General features: G+C 37.9%; 2 protein-coding genes across 6 annotated transcripts in view; one reads left to right on the top strand and one right to left on the bottom strand.

Annotated features, from left to right (window-relative positions):
• Positions 1-7674, top strand: part of NAIP (NLR family apoptosis inhibitory protein) — a 42023-nt gene extending 34349 nt beyond the window's left edge. For both annotated transcript variants that reach the window (XM_084881363.1, XM_084881362.1), the window contains one exon: positions 6037-7674. In XM_084881363.1, the coding sequence (XP_084737489.1) occupies positions 6037-6050 (14 nt within the window). In that variant the 3' untranslated portion in view covers positions 6051-7674. The remainder of the gene's footprint in view (positions 1-6036) is intronic.
• Positions 683-21943, bottom strand: LOC311621370 (survival of motor neuron protein). 4 transcript variants are annotated; one of them, XM_084881367.1, is made up of 11 exons: positions 21775-21943; positions 18602-18703; positions 17867-17938; positions 15238-15357; positions 14271-14471; positions 13971-14120; positions 11282-11383; positions 9345-9455; positions 7682-7732; positions 2889-2913; positions 683-1017 (listed from the first exon to the last, which is right to left on the bottom strand). In XM_084881367.1, exons 1-9 carry the CDS (start codon positions 21850-21852, stop codon positions 7685-7687), a joined length of 984 nt encoding a protein of 327 aa, XP_084737493.1. In that variant the 5' UTR covers positions 21853-21943; the 3' UTR covers positions 683-1017; positions 2889-2913; positions 7682-7684. The 4 variants fall into 4 exon arrangements, with proteins under 4 accessions (XP_084737493.1, XP_084737491.1, XP_084737490.1 ...); XM_084881365.1 differs by lacking the exon at positions 18602-18703 and having other exon boundaries at positions 21775-21923; XM_084881364.1 differs by lacking the exon at positions 2889-2913 and having other exon boundaries at positions 683-1039; positions 7678-7732; positions 21775-21920.
• Positions 21944-22597: the final 654 nt, after the last annotated feature.

The following is a 22597-nucleotide window of genomic DNA, read 5'->3' on the forward strand; positions in this document are numbered from 1 at the left end:
AAGCCATACATAGAACCACCCATTTTGCAAAGTTTACTTACACACAATGAATATTCATTTATTCAAAAAATATGTACTGATATGCGGGCCATATTTGGTTTCCCCATGTAAAACCTCAGAAAGAAATACAAAAGTATTTTTAAATTAAAAAAAAAAAAACCTCAGAAAGAAATAGCATTTATATATTAATATCTTCTGCAGCTAAACAGACTAGAAAATATCCCAGGTCCCATGGACACTAAACTTTAACAATATGATCTAAGAATTTGAATGGAGAGAGAGAGATATATAGAGTGAAATGAATGAGAGATGGAACTACGAGGTGGAGATGAAGAGAGAATAGCTTGGTCAACCATTTCAGGTGTGTGCATGATGAGCATCTGGAGGTGAGAAGAGGGAGGGCCAGAAAGACAGGAGAAGGTGCAAGGAGGAAAATAACATGTGCAAGGAGGAAAATAAGAACATGACTTTCAAAAGACAATACAGCTTTGGTTCCTGATTGGTGGGGCCCAGTCCTTGTGCCACTCAGCTTCAGCGAGGGTTTCTTAACCATGGATTCTCATTAACATTGTTTTGTAACTGGTTGTATCTTTATAATACTACCCCTTTACCCTGAGTAGTTTTCTTTCTATAGACTCTACCCATAACCATATGTATTCCAAAGAAAAATATTCAGATAGTCAAGATTAAAAAATATTTATCATTTATTTTTAAAGGCATCAGTAAAAAGCTTAACATACTAAGAAAGTTACAATATACAAATGTGTTGACAGATTGACTTTTCTGCACTATATGTGACCTTGAGTTTCTTTTAATTACTCACATTTCCATTGTTCAGTTATTCAAACTGGTTATTCCCTACAAATACCTGGCTGGTTACTTAAGCACAAGTCACACACAACAAAGGTAAATATAGAAGATTGTGCCATTCAACCAAGTGCTCATGAAGAAAAGATGAAACTGTTCACATCGACCAGGGCATATCAAAACACCCTTCTCCTTGGGAGAGAGCTGCACCTTAATTTGAAAGAAAAAAAGCCTAGATATAATTATGAAACTTAAAAACCTGTTTTCTTATAAAATCATAAAGGAGAGAGGAAATGGAGAGCAATACACTCATCAAGGTAAATGAAACTAGAATAAATATATGCTAATACTAATTTCTATCTTTATGGAATAGTTAAATAGGCTAATTGTGAAATTCATTTGGAAGAGTAAATGGGAATATATATATATATATATATATATATATATATATATATTTTACATTATAAGACGATCAAAATCATGTGTTAGAGACAATTTGGAGTTGCTGTACTTGAATTCTCATTGAAATTACTAACAGTTATTTATCACATCTCTTTATGCTCCTGTATACTGTCTGTAAAATGAGTTAAAAGGAAATACAGGTGACTTGTTATTCACAGAAATTATGTTCTGTAAAGTCACCACAAACATGGAATTTATAAATACAAGGCCATCACTCCTAGAAGAAATACTGGGCTAAGTTCCTGCAAGTCTCTGATAACATTTTAATCAATCGATAAATAACCTTGTTTTTTGTGTTTCCATTGAAACACATTATTAATAAATAATATTGATGCATTAACACTGAACTCACGGCCAACAGCACTGTATCTCATGCCCAGAATGAAGCTTAACTAACATGTATTTTCGCTGCAAGGCACATCAGAGTTCTTGCACTCGGGAAACACTAGATAACCCTTCTGCATAATGCTTGAGGAACATTTTAAAGCATGAAATCAAAAGGCACAAAAATGTAGCACTAAGATTGTGAAAAGGACACATGTATACTATGAGTACTGAAACAAGAGAACAGCATTGCTCAGGGTCAGCTGAGAACATCTATGTCAGGTGTTCTCAGGACTCAAATTTTTCACCTTTCTGCGCCTGTCCATGAATTATAGCAAAAGTGCCTCAAATACTGATAAATTTTAGCAAGTAGGCAAATTTGCAAATCCAGAATCTATGAATAAGGAGGATTTACAGTAGATAAAACTTTATAAGCAAAATTTGGAAGAGAGCAAATATAAATATTTAAAATGCAATAGGGGAATAATATATAGACACAGGAAAAAATGAAACAAAACAGTAGAAAATCTAAAAGCCATAAAGAAGGAATGAATCTGACTATATGAAAATAAAATAGTATGACTACATAAAAAGCAAACATTGCTATCAAAATGAAAACTGCTATTACTATGAGCAAGGTCAAGCAAGATGACAAACTAGTTGTAGAAAAAAGTACCTACAACTCATATCACAAGGGATGGTTACCATTACAAAGAATTCTTGCAAATCAAAAGGAAAGACATATCCAAGTTGAAAAGTGTGTAAAAGTGATGTTCATCAAGTTTTCAGAAAAGATACATAGCTCTCAAACACATAAAAAGGTGCTAAACTTCACAATAAAATAATTATAAATATAATAAGACAATCATTTTCAACTATTAGATTGACAAAGACCTAAAGGTTTGATAAATTACTGGATTGGCTGTGGGAAACAGGAACTCTCAAACAATGTTGATGGGAATATAAATTAACAATTTCTACTGAGAGCATTTTAACAAAAATTGATTAAAATTACAAATGCATATCCTCTTCAATCCCAGAAGTTCTATTACTTAGATAATTTTAGAAATGTACTCATCTACAAAAAGAATTGTATAAAAGAATGACTATATATTAAACAGCAAATGATTGCAAACAGTCTAAACTTCCATGCATAAGAGTTCAATTAAATAAGCATGATATACATTTATACATAAGAATATCCTACAGTTATTTAAAACAAAAGTTATATACACTGATATGGAATACATATACATCTAAATATAAACAAGAAATAATGAGGAAAAAGCACTTACTTCTTAAGGAATACTGTATAATTACCTATAAAAATAAAAAATTAAAAGTTTAAAACATACATCTTATCACATATATTTTAATTATGTGTTATTTTTTATGGTCATTAAATGCTCACAGCACAAAAATACAAAAGGGTACACTGTGAAGTCTCCCTCACATGGCTTTGTCTTCTCCTCTCCAAAGGTAACTAAAGTATCACTCTGAGATGATCATCAATGCATATACATGTATGTAAATATATGGTTATACAAATAGCAGGCAGTATGATATACATAGCTCTGTGTCTTATTTTCATTTAAGTATATCTTCATGTCAAGAATGCTACATATAACAAGCAACAATGTAGTTAAAAGGATTACAAGAATAAATTGAATATTAGTTCAAATTTTAAAATTTTTTTATAAAAAAGAGTATCAACGAAGAATAATTCTTGAACTATAACAAGTAGATACTCTTAACAATTAGACAGGTATGAAGAAATGAGGGCATTATTAACTAGTTTATTCTTTTGAGGAAGCACTATGACAACATATGATGCTCTATAGAACTACTTAGAATTTGAAGACCAAACTTAAAAATTAATCAATATACAAAGTAATTCTACAAAACAGTGTAAAAAAAAAAAAAAAAAAAAAAAAAAAAAAAAGCCAAACTGGTTTGCTCAGTGGAGCACATGTGTCAAACACAAGGCCCGCGGGCCAAATCCAGCCCGCCAGGCCTTGCAATGTGGCCCGCACCGCGCTGTCATCACTGCACTCCGCTGTCAGTTTATGACATTGTCAGTTTATGACTGTTCAGTAAACCATTCGGCCTGCGATTTAGGCTGGATTATTTTAGATTTTGCCCCCTTCTCTGATTGAGTTCGACACCCCTAGATAGAGCATCGGCCTGGGGATTAAAGGGTCCCGGGCTTGATTCCGATCAAGGGCATGTACCTTGGCTGCAGGCTCCTGGCCCTGGTCGGGGCATGCAGGAGGCAACCAATCAACGTGTCTCTCTCTCATTGGTGTTTTTCTTTGTCTACCCTCTTCCTTCCACTTTCTAAAAATCAATGGAAAAATATCCTCAGGTGATTATTATTTTTAAAAAAGAAAAAAGCTAAAAGTAGATTATTGCCATATATGTATATAATAATCTCAAATGTGATATACTGATCCTACATACTTGAGAGATATAGATGTAATGTTGTTTAGTACATTTTTTTAAACCATCACAAATACAATAGACCAGTGATTTTTGCGACCATTTTGCTGCAAGAATTTTTAAAACATTCAACACCTGAGTAGTCAGGTGCACTGACCTCTTTTCGTTAGGTGATGATAATAATAATTAAAAAAAAAATCACATCAGCTAACATAATAGCCATCTAGTGTGAATGAATAAAAATTATATCTACTTTGTCAGATCTGCAAAAAATACATTTTTTGATGTGTTTCAAAATTTTAGTAATTAAAGTGTTCCACAAGATGGAAAATATTGAAAATTGCTGCAATACTAAACTTTCAGAAAACATGCAACAATTGAAAATTTATCGTTTAAAAATAATAGGAATAGCTGGTAGTGTACTTGTTTTCCTGCCAGATTATAAAAGTCGGCACAATATACAGGTTGGGGCAAAAGTAGGTTTACAGTTGTTTGTATAGAAAATAATAATATAAGAATAAACTTTTGCATTTCACAACGGTACACCTCGTTTTGCCCTACCATGTATGACACACTGTTTTCAGGCACTGGACAATACAGTGTATAGGGCTAAACTCCTTGAGAAAGGGAATCAAATACGGTGAACTTCACTTTCACCTCTTTTATGGCTGGACACAATTTTCAAACTGCAGCATGGAAAGTGAAACTTGAGTCAAGAGTATTGTTCTTCTTAGGTGGAAGAAATAGATTGTAGTTTGGGTCTTGGAATAAGGCAGCTGGAATTTGAAGAGGCAAGTCTAAAAAGTGATTTGAAGAGAAGGACCTCCAGAAATTTGTATAGAATTTCCATTTAGGTCCTTGACCAAATCCTAAATTATGTATATATAGGACAAAATTCCACAAAGCCTGGAAAAAACAGTTGCTGGTGTGGAGATGGTAGGGGACTGAGAGCTGAGTAGAGAATTCAGAGTTCCATCATTTGCTGTGTGGCCCACAGCAAATCATTCACCTCTATGAGCCTTTCTCATCTGTGTAAAATGGAAATAATTATAATATCTAACTCGATTGTGCTATATGGATTAAATGAAATATCTATATCTAGCACACCCAGTAGTGATAAAAAAAAGCTAATATTAGAGAAAAATTTCACATAGCAGTTTCTAGTTTCCTGTACAATAAAAACACAAATAGATACCTGAGAGTACTGAAACCAAGATTTATAAAATAAGATTTTTTTTTACTCTTAACCAGAAGTCTTTATGTAAACACAAAGATTCAATAATACTCAGATATACTGTTTCACCTTTGTCTTTTGCCTGGAAACCAAGAACTTGTTTTATTTAAAATGGGCTATAGCTCAACTCACAATTATATACCATTTTAAAATGTGGAAGGTCACGTTATATCACACATTAACTAGTAATGAAAAAAATCAAAATTTCAAATCTCAAAAATTAGTTTATCCAAAAGCTATTCCAATTTTTGAATCTTCAAAATGTAACATATATTCCCTTACAATTAACTTTCAAAACCATTAATCTACTTGTAGAATTTGTTAAAGAAAAGTCTTCTTTAAAGCTAACAAAAAGCAGAGTTTATATTTAATTTTTCATGATGGGTGAAAGATGTGATCTGAAAACAACTTGGAAATCTTTCCTCCATTTACCATTTCTCTCTTTTTGTATATTCCCTCCATCCTATGCTCTTTAAGCAAAAAACTGTGCCAATTATATAGACATAAAGAATGAGATGTAGTGCCTTGCCTCTAATGACAGAGGAATGACAAGTATATAAACATAAAGATAACATAATGAGGAAAGATATGTAATAGAAACAAGTAGAGAGCAGATTCAAAGAGGGAAAATTATACAAATGGCATTAGGAACAGAGGTAAGGCATTTGAGCTACCTTGGGCCTTGAAATATACAATGCTTCATATACTTTCTGTATAGAAGACTTTAACCCATTTTATCCCCTACCTAATTTTTCTCTTCATCCTTTTAGACTTGGCTCAATAACCTAGCTAAAGAAGAACGTCAATGAAATGAAAAATGACTTCAATCAAAGAATGAAATATAGGTAATTATAATTTATTTTTAATTCTATTGATATATTAATTTTATTGTTGAAATTACTACAGATGTTCCTCCTCTTTACCTCCCTGAGTAATTTTACTTTCAAATGTGATTTATGAAATTTAAAAAATACCCCTCCCAGAATTGCACCTCCCATTTTGAAAATCAAAAGAAAACATGGTTTTCAAAATTTGCTTTTCAAGGGAACATGAAAACATCTACCAAAAATCAAAATAATATCCACAACTTTTATCAAATAGCCACAACACAGAAGTTTACCTTAAGGCTATGACAGAGTAGAATCAAATCACTACACATAAGGAAGTACGGTACTTACTGCAGCGTTATCCAGAATGCTAAATTGAAGGAACAGTGGCATAACCTATTGACAGCCTCCATCCCTGGTAGGGGGCATGCAGGAGGCAGTGGATTGATGTGTCACTCTCACATCAATGTTTCTCTCTCTCTCTCCCTCTCCCTTTTCTAAAAGTCAATATAAATTCTTAAAAAATAAAAAAGGTGATGTTGGCCCTGACTGGGTAGCTCACTTCGTGAGGGCACAGTCCCAATATGCCAAGGTTGTGGGTTCAATCTTGAGGGCACATCCAAGAACCAACTAATGAATGCATAAATGGGTGGAACAACAAATCAGTATTTTGGTCTTTTTCAATTAAATAAATAAAAATGTAAAAAAATGTAATGTTAAGTATGCGCGTGTGCGCGTGCGCGCACACACACACACACACACACACACACACACACTCACACACGAAATAATGGCATCCACATCAAAATATAGATGAATATGAACCAAAACTGTAAAGTAATATGTGAAAAAAATACAGCCCTAGTGGTTTGGTTCAATGGATAGAACAGCAGCCTGTGAACTGAAGGGCTCTAGGTTCAATTCCAGTCAAAGGTATATGCTGGGTTGTGGACTTGATCCCCAGTAAGGGGTGTTCAGAAGGCAGCCAATCAGTGATTCTCTCCCATCATTGATATTTCTATCTCTCCCTCTCCCTTCTTCTCTGAAATCAATAAAAATATATTTTTAAAAGGTACATCTGGCTGTCTGACCATAAGGAAGCAGTTTTACCACTGATTGTAAGGATCTCTTTATTGAAAAGTATGTTATTCTTTTTTAAAATATATTTTTATTGATTTCAGAGAGGAGAGCGAGAAACATCAATGATGAGAATCACTGGTTGGCTGCCTCCCGCATGCCCCCTACTGGGGATCAAGCCTACAATCTGGGCTCATGCCATTGACCAAAATCAAACCTGGGACCTGTCAGTGCTCTGTCTACAGAACCAAACTGGCTAGGACAAGTAGGTTTTTCTTTCCACACCACCAACCAACAAGTATTTGATGAGATGATAGATATCTTGGTATCATCATAATTCTAGAGGGGATATAGATAAAGCTCTTATCAAATAGCTTTGGCATCAAATGGCTTCAACGTTGTTTTATATTAACGTTTCCAGATTTTAACAATTTCATATTTTAAAAATATGTTTTCCACAAACTTTAAAAATTTCACAAAAGATTGTCTTCTATAATAATGGCATACTTACTCCTTAATTAAAATGTGAGCACCTTCCTTCTTTTTGATTTTGTTTGAAACCCTGTAAGAAAAATTAAAAAATTTAAAAGAATAGCATACAGATATGAATAAACATTCTGTTTCATGTAAGACATTTTACTAATTCTATTTAACAAAATGATATTGAAAAATAAGTTTATAGCCTTATAATGCTCTTTAAAAGTGATCAGAGCCATGGCCAGTATGGGTCAGTAGAGTACTTGCCCTTGATCCAAAGTTGGTTTGATTTCTAATCAAGGGCACATACCTGGGTTGCAGGTTCAATCCCTGGCCCTGGTTAGGGTGCATATGTGTGTGTGTGTGTGTGTGTGTGTGTGTGTGTGTAAGGTAACTAGTCAATGTGTCTCTCTCACATCAATGTTTCTCTTCCCCTAACCCTTTGATTCCACTCTCTAAAAAATCTATGGAAAAAATATCCTCAGATGAGGATTAACCAAATTCCTCTGCCTAAAACAGAAAGAATAATGAGACTGAAAAGTAATTTAGAAAGTGTGTCATCAAATTAGAAAATGTATAATCAAAATAATGTAATAACATAAAACATTTAAAAATATCCTTTATAATAAAAGCCTAATATGCAAACTGACCATCACTCCAACACATAAGATGGCCGCCCCCATGTAGTCAAAGATGGCCACCCCCATGTGGATACAAGATGGCCACCACAAGATGGCCAGCAGGAGAGAGCAGTTGTGAGAGATCAGGCCTGCAGGGGAGGGCAGTTGGGAGGGACCAGGCCTGCAAGGGAGGGCAGTTGGGGGCAACCAGGCCAGCAGGGGAGGGCAGTTGGGGATAACCAGGCCTGAAAGGGAGGGCAGTTGTGGGGGATCAGGCCTGTAGGGGAGGACAGTTGGGGGCAATCAGGCCTTCAGGGGAGGGCAGTTGGGGGAGATCAGGCCTTCAGGGAAGGACAGTTGGGGGCAATCAGGCCTTCAGGGGAGGGCAGTTGGGGGGGATCAGGCCTTTTGGGGAGGACAGTTGGGGGGGACAAGGCATGCAGGGAGGGCAGTTAGGGGTGTCTGGGCCAGCAAGGGAGGGCAGTTGGGAGCAATCAGTCTGGCAGGGGAACAGTTAGGTGTCAATCAGGCTGGCAGGGCAGTTGTTAGGGGGTGATCAGGCTGGCAGGCAGGCGAGTGGTTGGGAGCCAGCAGTCCTGGATTGTGAGAGGGTAGTTGGACATCCCTCGAGGGGTCCCAGATTGGAAATGGTGCAGGCTGGGATGAGGGACACTCCACTCTGTGCACGAATTTCATGAACCAGACCTCTAGTATATATATTTAGATATATTTTTACTGATTTCAGAGGAAGAGAGAGAGAGAAACATCAATGATGATAGAAAATTACTGATCGCTGTATGTCCCCCATAGTGATTGAGCCCAAAACCCAGGCATGTACCCTGACCAGGAGCAACACTGGCTGGGCACATGAAAGATTTTTAACTGCACTATAATGACATTAAATGGAGACAATAGAAGAGTAATTTAAGCCTGAGGCAAATAGTTGTATTTTTTAAACTTTAAGGTAGTTTTAAACCCTTAGGATCTAATTTAACAAATTACCTTTTTAGTCACAAACATATTATAATTAAGTCACAACCACAAAATGTCGGGAAAAAATGTTGAATGATCACTTACCATATAGTAACCAGTGTGATAGCCACTCATGTACCAAGAGATTAACATACTTCCCAAAGCATCAGCATCATCATGAGAATCTGGACATGTTGGAGGAGGTGGGGGAATTATCTGGAAATGAAGAAAAATATACTTTAAAGTTAGTAAACAAAAATGTGAAATCTGGAGATTCATTTTATGGAGATAGTGCTGGATGTTAACTCTATCTTTCCCTAAAGTTATCTATTAAAAATTTTAAAAATCTGACATTTGAAGAAAGTCAATCAATAACAACAAAATTAAATTGAACAACAATAAAAAAACAATAGGTCACATAAAATGTTTAAACATCTTGATTTGATTAGATGTATTTTTCTGGTCCTTTATGAAACTATGGGTAAAATACCAAACATAAATACTTTGATGGTTTTCCTTTAAAAAACACCCCAAGAGTATTGAAATAAAGGTGTTGGGTGAATATCTGCACTGTCCCTATCCCAACACACACAATTGGCCAAAAAGTGTCTAGGCTACTGTTGTTATCTAAAAGTCTACCAGTAGATATCCAAATAGTCTACTTGATCACAAGCAAACATCCAAGCACACCTGGAAAGGAGACACATAAATCCCTGTGTGCAGTATACTTAAATTCTTCCAAACAGGAACTACTATAGAATAAGGGATACAATTTCTACCAGGAAGGAAGCAGGCAATATAGGGCTATGAGCTCGGGCAATAAAAGAAATGAATCAGTCTGGTAGAGAAGGGCATTAAAAATTAAAAACAGTCCTAACTGGTGTGGCTCAGTGGACAGAGCATCAGCCTGAAGCTCTAATACATCTAAAAATATATCTAATCAAATGAAGATGTTTAAACATTTTATGTGACTTTTTAAATTTTTTATTGTTGTTCAATTTAATTTTATTGTTGTTACTGGTTGACTTCCTTCAATGTCAGACTTTAAACCAACGAACTGAAGGGTCCCAAGTTCGATTCTGGTCAAGGGCATGTACCTTGCTTATGGGCACATCCCCAGTAGGGGGCGTGTAGAAGGCAGCTGATCGATGTTTCCCTCTCATCAATGTCTCTAACTCTCTATCCCTCACCCTTTCTCTCCGTAAAAAAATCAATAAAATATATTTAAAATTTTTAAAAAAACAGCCGAAACCAGTTTGGCTCAATGGATAGAGCATCGGCTTGGGGACTGAAGGGTCCCGGGTTCGATTCCGGTCAAGGGCATGTACCTTGGTTGCGGGCATATCCCCAGTAGGGGGTGTGCAAGAGGCAGCTGATCGATGACTCTCTCTCATCGATGTTTCTAACTCTCTATCTCTCTCCCTTCCTATCTGTACAAAATCAATAAAATATATTTAAAAAATATATATAAATAAATAAATAAAATTTTTAAAAAACAAATAAAAACCCATCCTGGCCAGATGGCTCTGTTGGTTGGAGCATCATTCCATACACTAAAAAAATGGTTGCAAACTTGCCCTAGCTGGTTTGGTTCAGTGAATAAGAGCATTGGCCTGGGGACAGAAGGGTCCTGGGTTTGATTCCAGTCAAAGGCACATGCCCGGGTCGTGGGCTCAATCCCCAGTAGGAGACAGCCAATCAATGATTCTCTCTCATCACTGATGTTTTTATTTCTCTCTCCCTCTCTGAAACCAATAAAAGTACTTTTTAAGAAAAGGTTGCACACTTCATTTCTGGTCAAGATACATACCTTGGTTTCAGGTTTGATCCCTGGTCCAAGGATCAAAATCAAAATTGATGTCTCTCTCTCATATCCATGTTTCTTCTGTCTCACCCTTTCTCTCTCTCAAAATCATTAAATATATCTTCAGATGAGGATAAAAACAAAACAAAACAAAAACCCCCTGAGGTTTGGTTCAAATTTTTACCCATTAGAACCTATGTATGAAAGCAAAGTTTCATCTAAATTGTTTTGTACTTACTGGTGGTCCAGAAGGAAACGGAGGCAGCCAGCATGATAGGAAGGGTGGTGGTGGTGGAGGTGGTGGTGGTGGTGGTGGTGGGCCATTAAATTTTAGACCTGGCTGCAAAAGTATTTCAAAGAAAGATTAATTTACTAACTTCAATATGAAAAGAGGAAAAAATATTTAATGTCAAAAGAACTTAAATAACAAGTAAAAGATTAAATAGGAATGCTTGTATCAAATGCGGAAGTCAAATAAACTCAATCCAGATTTTTCTCATTTCCTTTGTATAGAGATTCAGGGAGTCAAATCAAAGAAAGAAAGTATTTTAATTACCTTATAAATCAAGAGGTAGTGTTTTTAGCAAGATATTTCAATCATAAAACAATATATCCAACAATTTCATTATGTAGATTGTATAATCATTTTTATTTATGTCCTTTTAGTAGTTACATATGCTAATTTAGAGCATATATTGTAAAAATTAGTAAATCTCTCATTCAACAAGGAAAATCAGGCCCCTAAGATCAAAGAAGTATGATACACATTGATATATAGATACACACATATATTGATTTGATCATTCTAGAAACTGTAATATTATGTAAATTTCAAGAAAAGCCTTGCAGGCCTGGTTCAATGGTTAAAGCATTAGTCCACGTGCCAGAGGGTCTCAGGTTGATTTCTGGTCAAGGGCATGTACCTGCTATAGCTGTCTCTCTCTCACATCAATGTCTCTCTCTCTCCCTCCCCACTGTTTTCCATTCTTTCTAAAAATCAATGGAAAAAATATTCTCATGCCTTAGGTGAGGATTAAAAAAGAAAGAAAGATCTTGAAGAAAATGTTAAGGAAAAGTTTTTTGGTTTTGTTTTTAAATATATTTTATTTATTTTTTACAAAGAGGAAGGGAGAGGGATAAACAGAAACATCAACCAGGTGCCTCTTGCACACCCCCAACTGGAGATGTGCCTGCAACCAAGGTACATGCCCTTGACTGGAATTGAACCTGGGACTCTTCTATCCACTGAGCCAAACCAGTCAGGGCAGGAAAAGTTTTAATAAATCATACTTGATATCTTTATTTTTAAAATTATATTATTTCCTCAGTGCCATAACCTCCAAGGAAATCACTGCTTAATACAAAACGAGACAGGGACATACTTGGGTTCTGCAATATAACCTAAAATAAATCTTTTTTAAAGTTGATTTGTTACTTATAACCAAAAGAAGCATAAAGGAAAACAATATTTACAATTACTCTAACAGTTTGGCAGCTCCTTAGGATGCCCTGAGGTAGATGTAAATACTGTACTCTCTTCCAATCCTATCGAATAAAAGAGAAACATGCAAATTGACCATACCTCCACTATGCCCACCAGCCAATTAGAGTGAGTATGCAAATTACCTAACTAAAGATGGCGGTGGCCACAGAGCTGGAGCGAGCAGGATGCTTGGGTTGCCCCAGTGATGGAGGAAGCCAAGCTTCCTGCCAGCCCTGGCTGGTCTTGGCCTCTGCTCAAGGCTACAAAGTTTCAATTGTAGTAGATAAATCAATCCCAGATACATGCTTCCAGCTAGCCCTGGCCTCCACTCAAGGAGGCACTGAGAAAAAAAGGAAGGGCTGGGAGGTAATCAGGCCAGGATGGGAAGACAGTTGTGGGTGATCAGGCTGGTGGGGGGCAGAGCCATTGGGGGATAAGCAGACTAGCAGAGGGGCCAGTTGGAGGCGAGCAGGTAGTCATTGGGGGTCAGTTGGAGGTGATCAGGACAGTGGAGGGAGCAGTTTGGAGTGAGTAGACCAGCAAGGGGGAGGGGGCAATTGGGGGTGAGCAGGCTGACAGGCAGAGTGGTTAGGGGCAATCAGGCAGGCAGGTGAGCAGCTGGAGTCAGCAGTCCTGGATTGTGAGAGGGATGTCCGACTGTCAGTTTAGGCCCGATTCCTGTAAACCAGCAGTAGGACATCCTTCGAGGGTTCCCAGATTGGAGAGGCGCAGGCCAGGCTAAGGAACACCCTCCTCCCCTTGCATGAATTTCGAGCATTGGGCCACTAGTTTTTACATATTATACAAAAGTGACTTGGGTAACTGAGGACAGTCAGCTGATAAAATGTCAAACTTTCTAACTTAATTTCACTATATTAGTCTAATACCTAATACTCCATAAAAGTAGTTGGAAAAGCTTTTCATTATAAAGTATTCTGCATTACTATCATATTTTCTCCCTGAAGAATTCTCAAGTGTGTATTTATTAACACCTACCGAAAGCCACAAGTTTCATGGGAAAATCTGCAATTCTCCTAATGGAAGGTTTGAATATTTGTTGAATGTTTCAATATTATTAACTACTAGAGGCCTGATGCACAAAATTTGTGCCAGGGGGAGGGGAGGGCACAGTAGGGAAGATCCCGTAGCCTGGCCTTCACCCTCTCCAATCTGGGACTCCTCGGAGGATGTCCAACTGCTGAGTTGTCTGTGAGGGATCGGGCCTAAACCGGCAGTCAGACATCTCTCTCGCAATCCAGGACCACTGGCTCCTAAGCACTTGCCTAATCCCTAACTGCTCTCCCCTGCTAGCCTGATAGCCCCTAACTGCCTTTGCCTCAGCCCACTACCATGGTTTTGTCTAGAAGGATATCTGGTCTAATTAGCATATTACCCTTTTATTAACATAGATTTTCTGGGAAATCTTTTCCGTGTAAAAAATTACCTTTCCTGGACCCTGTCCTGATCTTGGCATGGGGGGTGGTGGAGGGAGAAAATAGTTCCATGGAGCAGCTCTTGACTTGATGTTATTTGGTTTGTTTCCATGGGACCTGGAGGAGTTCTCACTTTCATCTGTTGAAATTTGACTTTCATTCTTTAAAAAAGAAAAAAAATACATATTGCTGTTATATAGGTTTCATTAAGAAAAATGTAATGCCTCAGTGGATCAAACTGACAAGTTGTTATATCATGTTGTTTCTCATCTCGTCTCTACTTTCAAGAACTTTATTTTTTGTATCCTTACCTCTTGAGCATTCTGTTCTATATTACTAGATACATCAGATGTTAGAGAAAGAAGATCAGACAGATTTTGCTCTTCTCTATTTCCATATCCAGTGTAAACCACAACACAGGTTTCTCTCTTAAAATCAACTGAAGCAATGGTAGCTGGGTAAATGCAGCCATCTTCTGACCAAATGGCCGAACATTTGTCACCAACTTTCCACTACAAAAACAAAAAAGATACACATAAACACATTTCTTTTAAAGAGGGTAAACTATTTTCTTGTTTGGGTGGGGTAAAATCGGGGATGGAGGTAGTCTCCAGTTAACTGATCTGGAAGGCAGAATGAAACACTGAAAAAGACTTGGAGCCCAAAACACATAAATGTGAATTCCAATATAAATATGATGTAATCCTGTCATATAATATAAATTCTGCCATTTTTATAATCATGGACAAGTTTTTTAATCTCTTTGAATATTATTTTCCTCATCTGTTAAGTGGACGTAATATAACCTACCTCAACTCATTTATTTGTTGCGAAGAATAGAAAGGAGGGAATGTGTAAAGTGTCCAGCACCTCTGGGCTGACATACAGCAAATGCTTAAAAAATATTCTGAGTATTAATAGGTTTAGGATTTTTGAAGGGGAAAAAAGAATAGCCACCTCTCAGTTTAAAAAGTAAAATACTGCCAATTCAGTTTAGGGCCCTCAGGCATTCCTCTCAAACAGCACTGCCTTCCACCCTCTCCTTCCCATAGAAAGTGAACATTGTCCTGAATTTAGTATTAATCAGTCCCACCTAAGTCCTTATACTTTAATTGACAGGCATGTTCCTAAACAATAGAAAGTTTAAGAAATGTTATAATTACATGCCAATGGAAAACACTGCACTAATCACTTAAGTTAAAGCTATTTTACACTCTATTTAATAAGAATGGTATGAAGAAAATCTCTGAAGTTAAATCTCAATATTTAAAAAATAACCTGCTTTGAGGGAGTGGTGGTGTTCTTTTTTTGGCTTCTCTTCTTCTTAGCAGCTTTTCTTTTAGGGGTGCCTTTTGGTTTATTTGAAGCTTCAGAAATGTCACCATTCTTTAGAGCATGCTATGAAAATAAGAATAGAAATGTGCATGTTACAAAATGATACAGAAAAAAAAATCACAATTCAGTTATTATAAACCCCACACAGCCTCTACTTGCTATTTCCACCATCTCATATGCTACAGGCATCATATATCTAATAATCAGCTCTAAAAACCCCTTTGTCAGCGAAGGAACTTGCTTAGAGAACAGAGGCCCCCAGCACACTGCCCTGGCTGAGCCCCTAGCAGAAGGCAGCACTAAACATGTGAGTGAACCATCATGAAAGTTGATTCCTCACTCCCAAGTGAGCCACTCCAGCTGAGACCATGTGGACAGATCGTGACAGATGATCTGTTAACTGTTAAGATTCATGAGCAGCCGAGACCGGTTTGGCTCGATGGATAGAGCGTCGGCTTGGGGACTGAAGGGTCCCAGGTTCGATTCCGGTCAAGGGCATGTGCCTTGGTTGTGGGCATATCCACAGTTTGGGGTGTGCAAGAGGCAGCTGATTGATGACTCTCTCCCATCGATGTTTCTAACTCTCTATCCCTCTCCCTTCCTCTCTGTACAAAATCAATAAAATATATTTAAAAAAAAAAAAAAAGATTCATGAGCAGCCTAGGCGGGTAGCTCAGTTGGTTAGTGTCATCCTGATACACCAAGGTTGTAGGCTCAATTTCCAGTCAGGGCACACAGAAGAAGCAATGAAAGAATGCATAAATTAGTGGAGCAACAGATAGATGTTTCTCTAAAAATCAATAAATTAAAGATTCATAAAGAAATGTTTTTTTCGGGAGAACAAAAAACACCCATTTAATAAGTCTCCTCACTCTCAACCTTTTTGTAACATTAGACACTATTGATCATCTTTATTTTTTATATCCATGACAGTTTGGATGACATAGCAATGTAGGGCCCCAATGTAGGGCTTTTATTTCTCCTCTGATCAAATCTTAAACTTGGGCAATCCCAACAAAATTTGGCCATCCTTCTTTACCTGATTATGATCATCTACTATTCCTATTATTTCAATAATAAGCACTATGCAAACAGACTTTTAAAACTATTATCTTTCTTTGACCTTTCTCCTTAGCTCAATCCAACATTTCCTATTACCAATTTCTTATCTTCCATTTATCTCAAACTCAACACAACTAGAAGTAAACTATTTTTTCCTCAACTCAGTTCCTTTCCTCTATTCAGACTACTTCCCTCTGCAATATTACCTACCCAATCCCACATCGAGCCCCATTTTATTTTATTTTTCATATATTTTTATTGATTTCAGAGAGGAATGAAGAGGGAGAGAGAGAAAGAAATATCAATGATGAGAGAGAATCATTAATTGGCTACCTCTTGTAAGCTCCCTACTGGCGATTGAGCCTGCAACCTGGGCCCTGGTTCACAGGTCTAAGCTCAACCACTGAGCTACCGCCATTGGCTTTGAGCCCCATTTTAATCTGCACTTTACAGAATTAACATGGTAACCATAAGTTAGTGTACTTCTAGTCTAAGTGCATACTGAAAAGCATGCTACTGACAAATTTAGAATTCAGCTTCAAAGATGACACAGGTTTGATCTTTCTACATTATGGTACAGGAATGACTACATGAAGGAAGTGGACTCTATACTTGGTGTTATGTATGAGCCTATGCTATGCCTGAACTAAGAGGGCTCACATATGGTGCTCAATAAGACCAAATACCTCAGACTGTGAGTCAAGTAATGATGTTGGACAACTGTGTAAATGTTTTATGTAGGCCACAAAAACAGACTACACTCCCCAAAGGACTATATATTCCAACCACCAGAAACACCTGACTTGGAACCCAACTAATTGGATTTGGGGGAGATTAAATTAGTTTAACATATGTAAAGCAGTTTAAAAAGTGCCTAAAACAGCCGAAACAGGTTTGGCTCAGTGGCAGAGCGTTGGTCTGCGGACTGAAAGGTCCCGGGTTCCATTTTGGTCAAGGGCATGTACCTTGGTTGAGGGCACATACCCGGTAGGGGGTGTGCAAGAGGCAACTGGTTGATGTTTCTCTCCCATCGATGTTTCTAGCTCTCTATCTCTCTCCCTTCCTCTCTGTAAAAAAATCAATAAAATATATTTTTTTAAAAAGTGCCTAAAACACTGTATACACTCTACAAGTATTAATTACTGCACTACTGCTATTTATCACCATTATTTCAATAAAGCTTGTTAAATGTTTAAAAATTAAAACTCAAACTATCCTTCCACTAATCTGAATTAAATGACTTCCATATGTTTATACAATGTAAACACATTAAAAGCAACCAATATTTAAAATTCTAGTTAAATCTCCTCTCTTAAAAGGTTCAAATATAAACAGGCTACCTACCAACTTCTAAAGGAAAATATCTAATTTAACTAACCAATGTTATCTTTTAAGCTTCAAAATTAGAACTAAATAATACATACTTTAATACTTTACTGTAAATGTTATCAATCAATTTTTCCCAAGTGACTAACATGAGGATCTAAACAAAAATGTAAACATTTCATACCTTAAATGAAGCCACAGCTTTATCGTATGCTTTTATTAGTGCTGTATCATCCCAAATGTCAGAATCATCACTCTGGGAAGGATAAAGAATAAAAACAATTCATGTTTGGATGGATTTCATTAAAAAAGTATTCCAAGAGCAACTTGGACTAAACTTAAACTAAACATAAAATTAAACTAAAAAATGGGTACTTTAAATCCTAACTATAACCACAAGAAACCTACCTGCTTAGAGATTTTGCAGCATTATCCCCAAAGCGAAACATATGTAAATGTTCTAAGAGGTATGCCATGAAGTGAATGCTCTACAATTTAATCCCTATCTACCAACCGTAAGTGGAGGTGGTCAAGAATAACTCACATTTCAATCTCGTCTAAGAGCAGATAAATGGTGTAGTTTGGCTAGGCAGGTAGATAAAGGGCATAGTTTTAGTGGGGAAAAATATGATATTAAATAATCTGGAAAAGACCTAAAACTTATTTCTATTTTTGAATTTAAATTTAATGAGTACTTAGAACTTAAACTTAATTCAATAAAAAAATGTTTTTGAGCACCCACTACCTACTAAGCATTTATCATTGAGAAGTATATAAAATTATGCTGCCTGCTCCCAAGACAGATGTTCTAATCAGTGATTTAAAACACAAAAGAGCCGAAACTGGTTTGGCTCAATGGATAGAGAGTCGGCCTGCGGACTGAAGGGTCCCGGGTTCGATTCCAGTGAAGGGCATGTACCTTGGTTGCGGGCACATCCTCAGTGGAGGGTGTACAAGAGGCAGCTGGTCGATGATTTTCTCTCATCGATGTTTCTAACTCTCTATCCTTCTCTCTTCCTCTCTGTAAAAAATCAATAAATATATTTAAAAAAAACACACAAAACAAAAAAGAATGTAAAACAAATATAATAAAATACTGACATGTGAAGCACAAACATGTTTTAAATGGAAAGAAATGGATTTTCTGCAGTCCAAGATGAAGATACAGAAGATTCTTAATTCACCTCCTCCCACCAACACAATAAATCTACAGTTGTCTGAAACAATTTCCTCTGAAAAAAATCTAAAAATTAGTTGAGCAACTCCTCCACATTGGGCAAATGAAAAAAACAAACAAAAACAAAACACACACCAATAACAATATCTAAGCAGGTAGGTTTATCTCACCATAAACCTCAGCCCTGCGGCAGCAACCCATAATTAAGAGGAAACTCAAGGCCAGAAGTTCCATCCACTGAGCAAAATCAGCTAGGGCTCAAAAACACTGTTAAGAGACTGAAAAACCAAGCTACAAATTGGGATAAAAAATTTGCGAATTACTTATCTGATAAAGGTTTTATATATCGAGCATATATGAAGAACTCTCAAATCTCAACAAAAAGCATACAAACCAATTCAAAAATGGGCAAAACAGACAAAACCGGTTTGGCTCAGTGGATAGAGCCTTGGCCTGTGGACTGAAAGGTCCCAGGTTCGATTCCAGTCAAGGACATGTACCTTGGTTGCAGGGCACATCCCCAATAGGGGGTGTGCAGGAGGCAACTGGTGGATGATTTTCTCTCATTGATGTTTCCAACTCTCTATCCCTCTCTCTTCCTCTTTGTAAAAAAATCAATAAAATATATTTTTTAAAAATGGACAAAACATCTGAACAGACACTTTGCCAAAGAAGACATGGATGGCAAATAAACACATAAAATGATGACCAACATCAACAGTCATCAGAGAAATGCTAATTAAAACCACAAGATGCTACCACACATTAGAATGTTTAAAATTAGCATAAGGCTGACCATACCAAGTGTTAGCAATGATGTGAAGCAAATGAAATGTTCATACATTGCTAGTTGAAATGTACAACCACTTTGAAAAGTTTGTCAGTTTCTTAGAGTTAAAATAATGAATGACCCAGGTATTTACACAAGAGAAATGAAAGCATATGTTCACATAGTCTTCTAAGTTAGTAGTCATGGCAGGTCTATTTGTAACAGCCCCAAACTGAAAACAACGCAATACTCATGAACAGTGAATTAATAAATATAGAATAAACATTAGAAAATGCAAGCTAACCTATGGTGACAGAAAGTGAATCAGGAGTTGTCTGGGGACAGGAGATGATGGATGATAGAGAACTATAAAGGGACTTAAGGAAATTCAAACCAGCCCAACACAGAGATCACATATAGAAGCCCTGAGGCTATAAGAAAAAATATGGCCAGCCAGTCCCTAGTTGCAGGGACTCAGCCATTGTAGCTACAGTTACTATGTGGATGCAGCCACATGAAAGATCTCAAGGGGAAATATCCATCAAGGCCTTCACAAATTCCTAACACACAGAAACTATGAGAAATAATATAAAGATTATTTTCAAGCTACTAAATTTTGAGTAATTTGTGACACAGCAACCAAAACAGACTAGGGCTGCCATTATATTTGTTTCTCGGTCATTACCAGTAGCCAAGGTTTCTAAAGTTATTCCTCATGTTCTGCCATCTTACTTCTCAATTACTAACACTTCCACTGTGCGCTTTTGAATAACCAACAAACTTTCTACCCCTCCTTAACCTCTTCTCTGAATATTTTCTTCATCTTGTTGTAACTAAAATCTGGCTTTCTCTGGGGATGCCACTTTCCTTGAAATGTTTTCTCCTTCATATCCCTGAAATCACTACACCAAAGGTGGGGAAGAAATCTTCCTTGCTCCTCACTTCCACTCCCAGATTATTCTCCTTCCTTCCTCACTAAAACCCCTAGCTTTAAAAATCCTGTCAACAGAGTCTACTATCCCTCTTTTTGCAATTGTCTACAGCTATCTTGGGTCATACCTCCTCATTCTCAGCGATTTGTATCCCAGCATACACTCCAACACTACTCATCACAATTCATATATATATTACATCTGCCCTGTCCTCACTCCTAGCTGATACTTCTTTTACTGACAGAACAGCAACAATCCAAAGAAAAGTTTCAGTCTCCCACCAGATCTGTACCTATATAACTGTCTCCACATTAACTGTCAATATTCCCAACAAAGGCCAAATCCATCCCCTCTTACCTACGCTGAAACACTACTTCAGCAGTTCTCTCTCCTGCATCCTCAATTTTCCCCTCCTTTCCGGATCTTTCCTATCAGCCCATAAACATATTGAAACCTGTTCCTACCATCATAAAAATAAAACAAACCATAACACAGGAAAACAATAATCCTCTTTATCCCGCTTCCCCCTCAATCTACTGGCCAATTTCTATAATTTCTATTTAGAATAAAACTCCCTGAACTATTTGCCTTGAATTTCTCTTCTCCCACTCCTGGACTCACCACCAATCAGATCTCATCGCCACTGTTTCACTCAAAATGAATTTTTGATCTTCAGTTTTATAAACCTGCTCTACTTTCAGTCTTCCCCATCTCAGCTCATCCGTAAAGGCAACTAACTCCATCATTTCAACCGTTCAGGACAATCTTGAAGTTATCCTTGACTTTTTCTCTCTCAAATCTCCACTACTGAATCCATAGGCGACACCTGTTGCCTTTGGTTTCAAAATGAACCTAAAATCCAAGTACTCTGCTAACATCCTGATCTACGTCTGGATCATTTGAATAGACTCCTACCCGGTCCCCCCGCTTCGCCCTGGCCTGCCTCCACTCACAGCCCCCAGTCAGGACGGACCAACCAAAGTCCGATCAAGTGAAGGTAGGGCCTCGGCTCAAAGCCATCAAGGCGCCCAAGCTGAGCAGGGAAGGAGCTGGTTCCCAAAAGGGAAAATATGTAGAAACGTTTAGGCGGACCCCCAGTCCCGCAGTAAACGGACCGGCCGGGTCCTGCCCCGCGGCCGGGGAGGCAGCGCGGGGGCCGGCCTTGGGAGCCCGCACGGGGCGCCTGCGGGAAGCGGAGCCGGCCGCGTCCTCACCTGGCCGGCGCCGCGCCGGAACAGCACCGAGTCCTCCGGCTCCGGGACGCCGCCGCCGCCGCCTCCCCCCATCGCCATGGCCGGGATGCCGCGGTGCGCGGCGTGGGTGCGTGCCGCGGAGAATGACCACTTCCGCCGCGGGGGCCTCTGGGAGCGGAAGAGTACGGTGGCCCGGGGACCACCGGCGGTCTGGAGCGTCCCCCGCCCCTTCTCCCAGGGGTCTCCATCTTTCTTGTTTTGTTCTGTAGTCTCTCAATTCTTCGATGTCGTTTTTTGATATCTTCGTAGATTCTACCAGGGTGTTTTTGAACAGTACATTTTCTTTAAGACTGGTGTTCATTGCAGTGGCTGGAGTGGCTCGGATGGTCTGGAGCAGCCTCCCATTCACCAAAAGGCTGCTGTATGGGGGGCACAGACCTAGCTTGGGGGTTGATTACCCTCCTAAGAGCGCGTATGGAAGGCAACCACATAGATGTTTCTCTTACATTAGTGTTTCTCTTTCTAAAATCAGTAGTTCTCAGGTGAGATTTTTTTTTTTAAGTGTTCATTGCAGGTGATTTAGAAAATATGAGTAAACCAGTACAATAAAAATCACTCGCCCCAGCTCGTTTGGCTCAGTGAATAGAGCATTGGTCTGCGGACTGAAGGGTCCCAGGTTCGATTGGGGGGAAGGAGGGGAACGTGCATGACCAGTTGGGTGTGCGGGGAATCGATGACTCTCATCATTGATGTTTTTCTCTCTCCCTCTTCCTTCCTCTCTGAAATCAATAAAAATGTTTAAAAAAATAAAAATCACTCCATAGGTAACCGATAATACATTTAT

The sequence above is a fragment of the Pipistrellus hanaki genome, assembly GCF_964339955.1.
Source record: "Pipistrellus hanaki genome assembly, chromosome: 4".
NCBI lineage: Eukaryota > Metazoa > Chordata > Mammalia > Chiroptera > Vespertilionidae > Pipistrellus > Pipistrellus hanaki.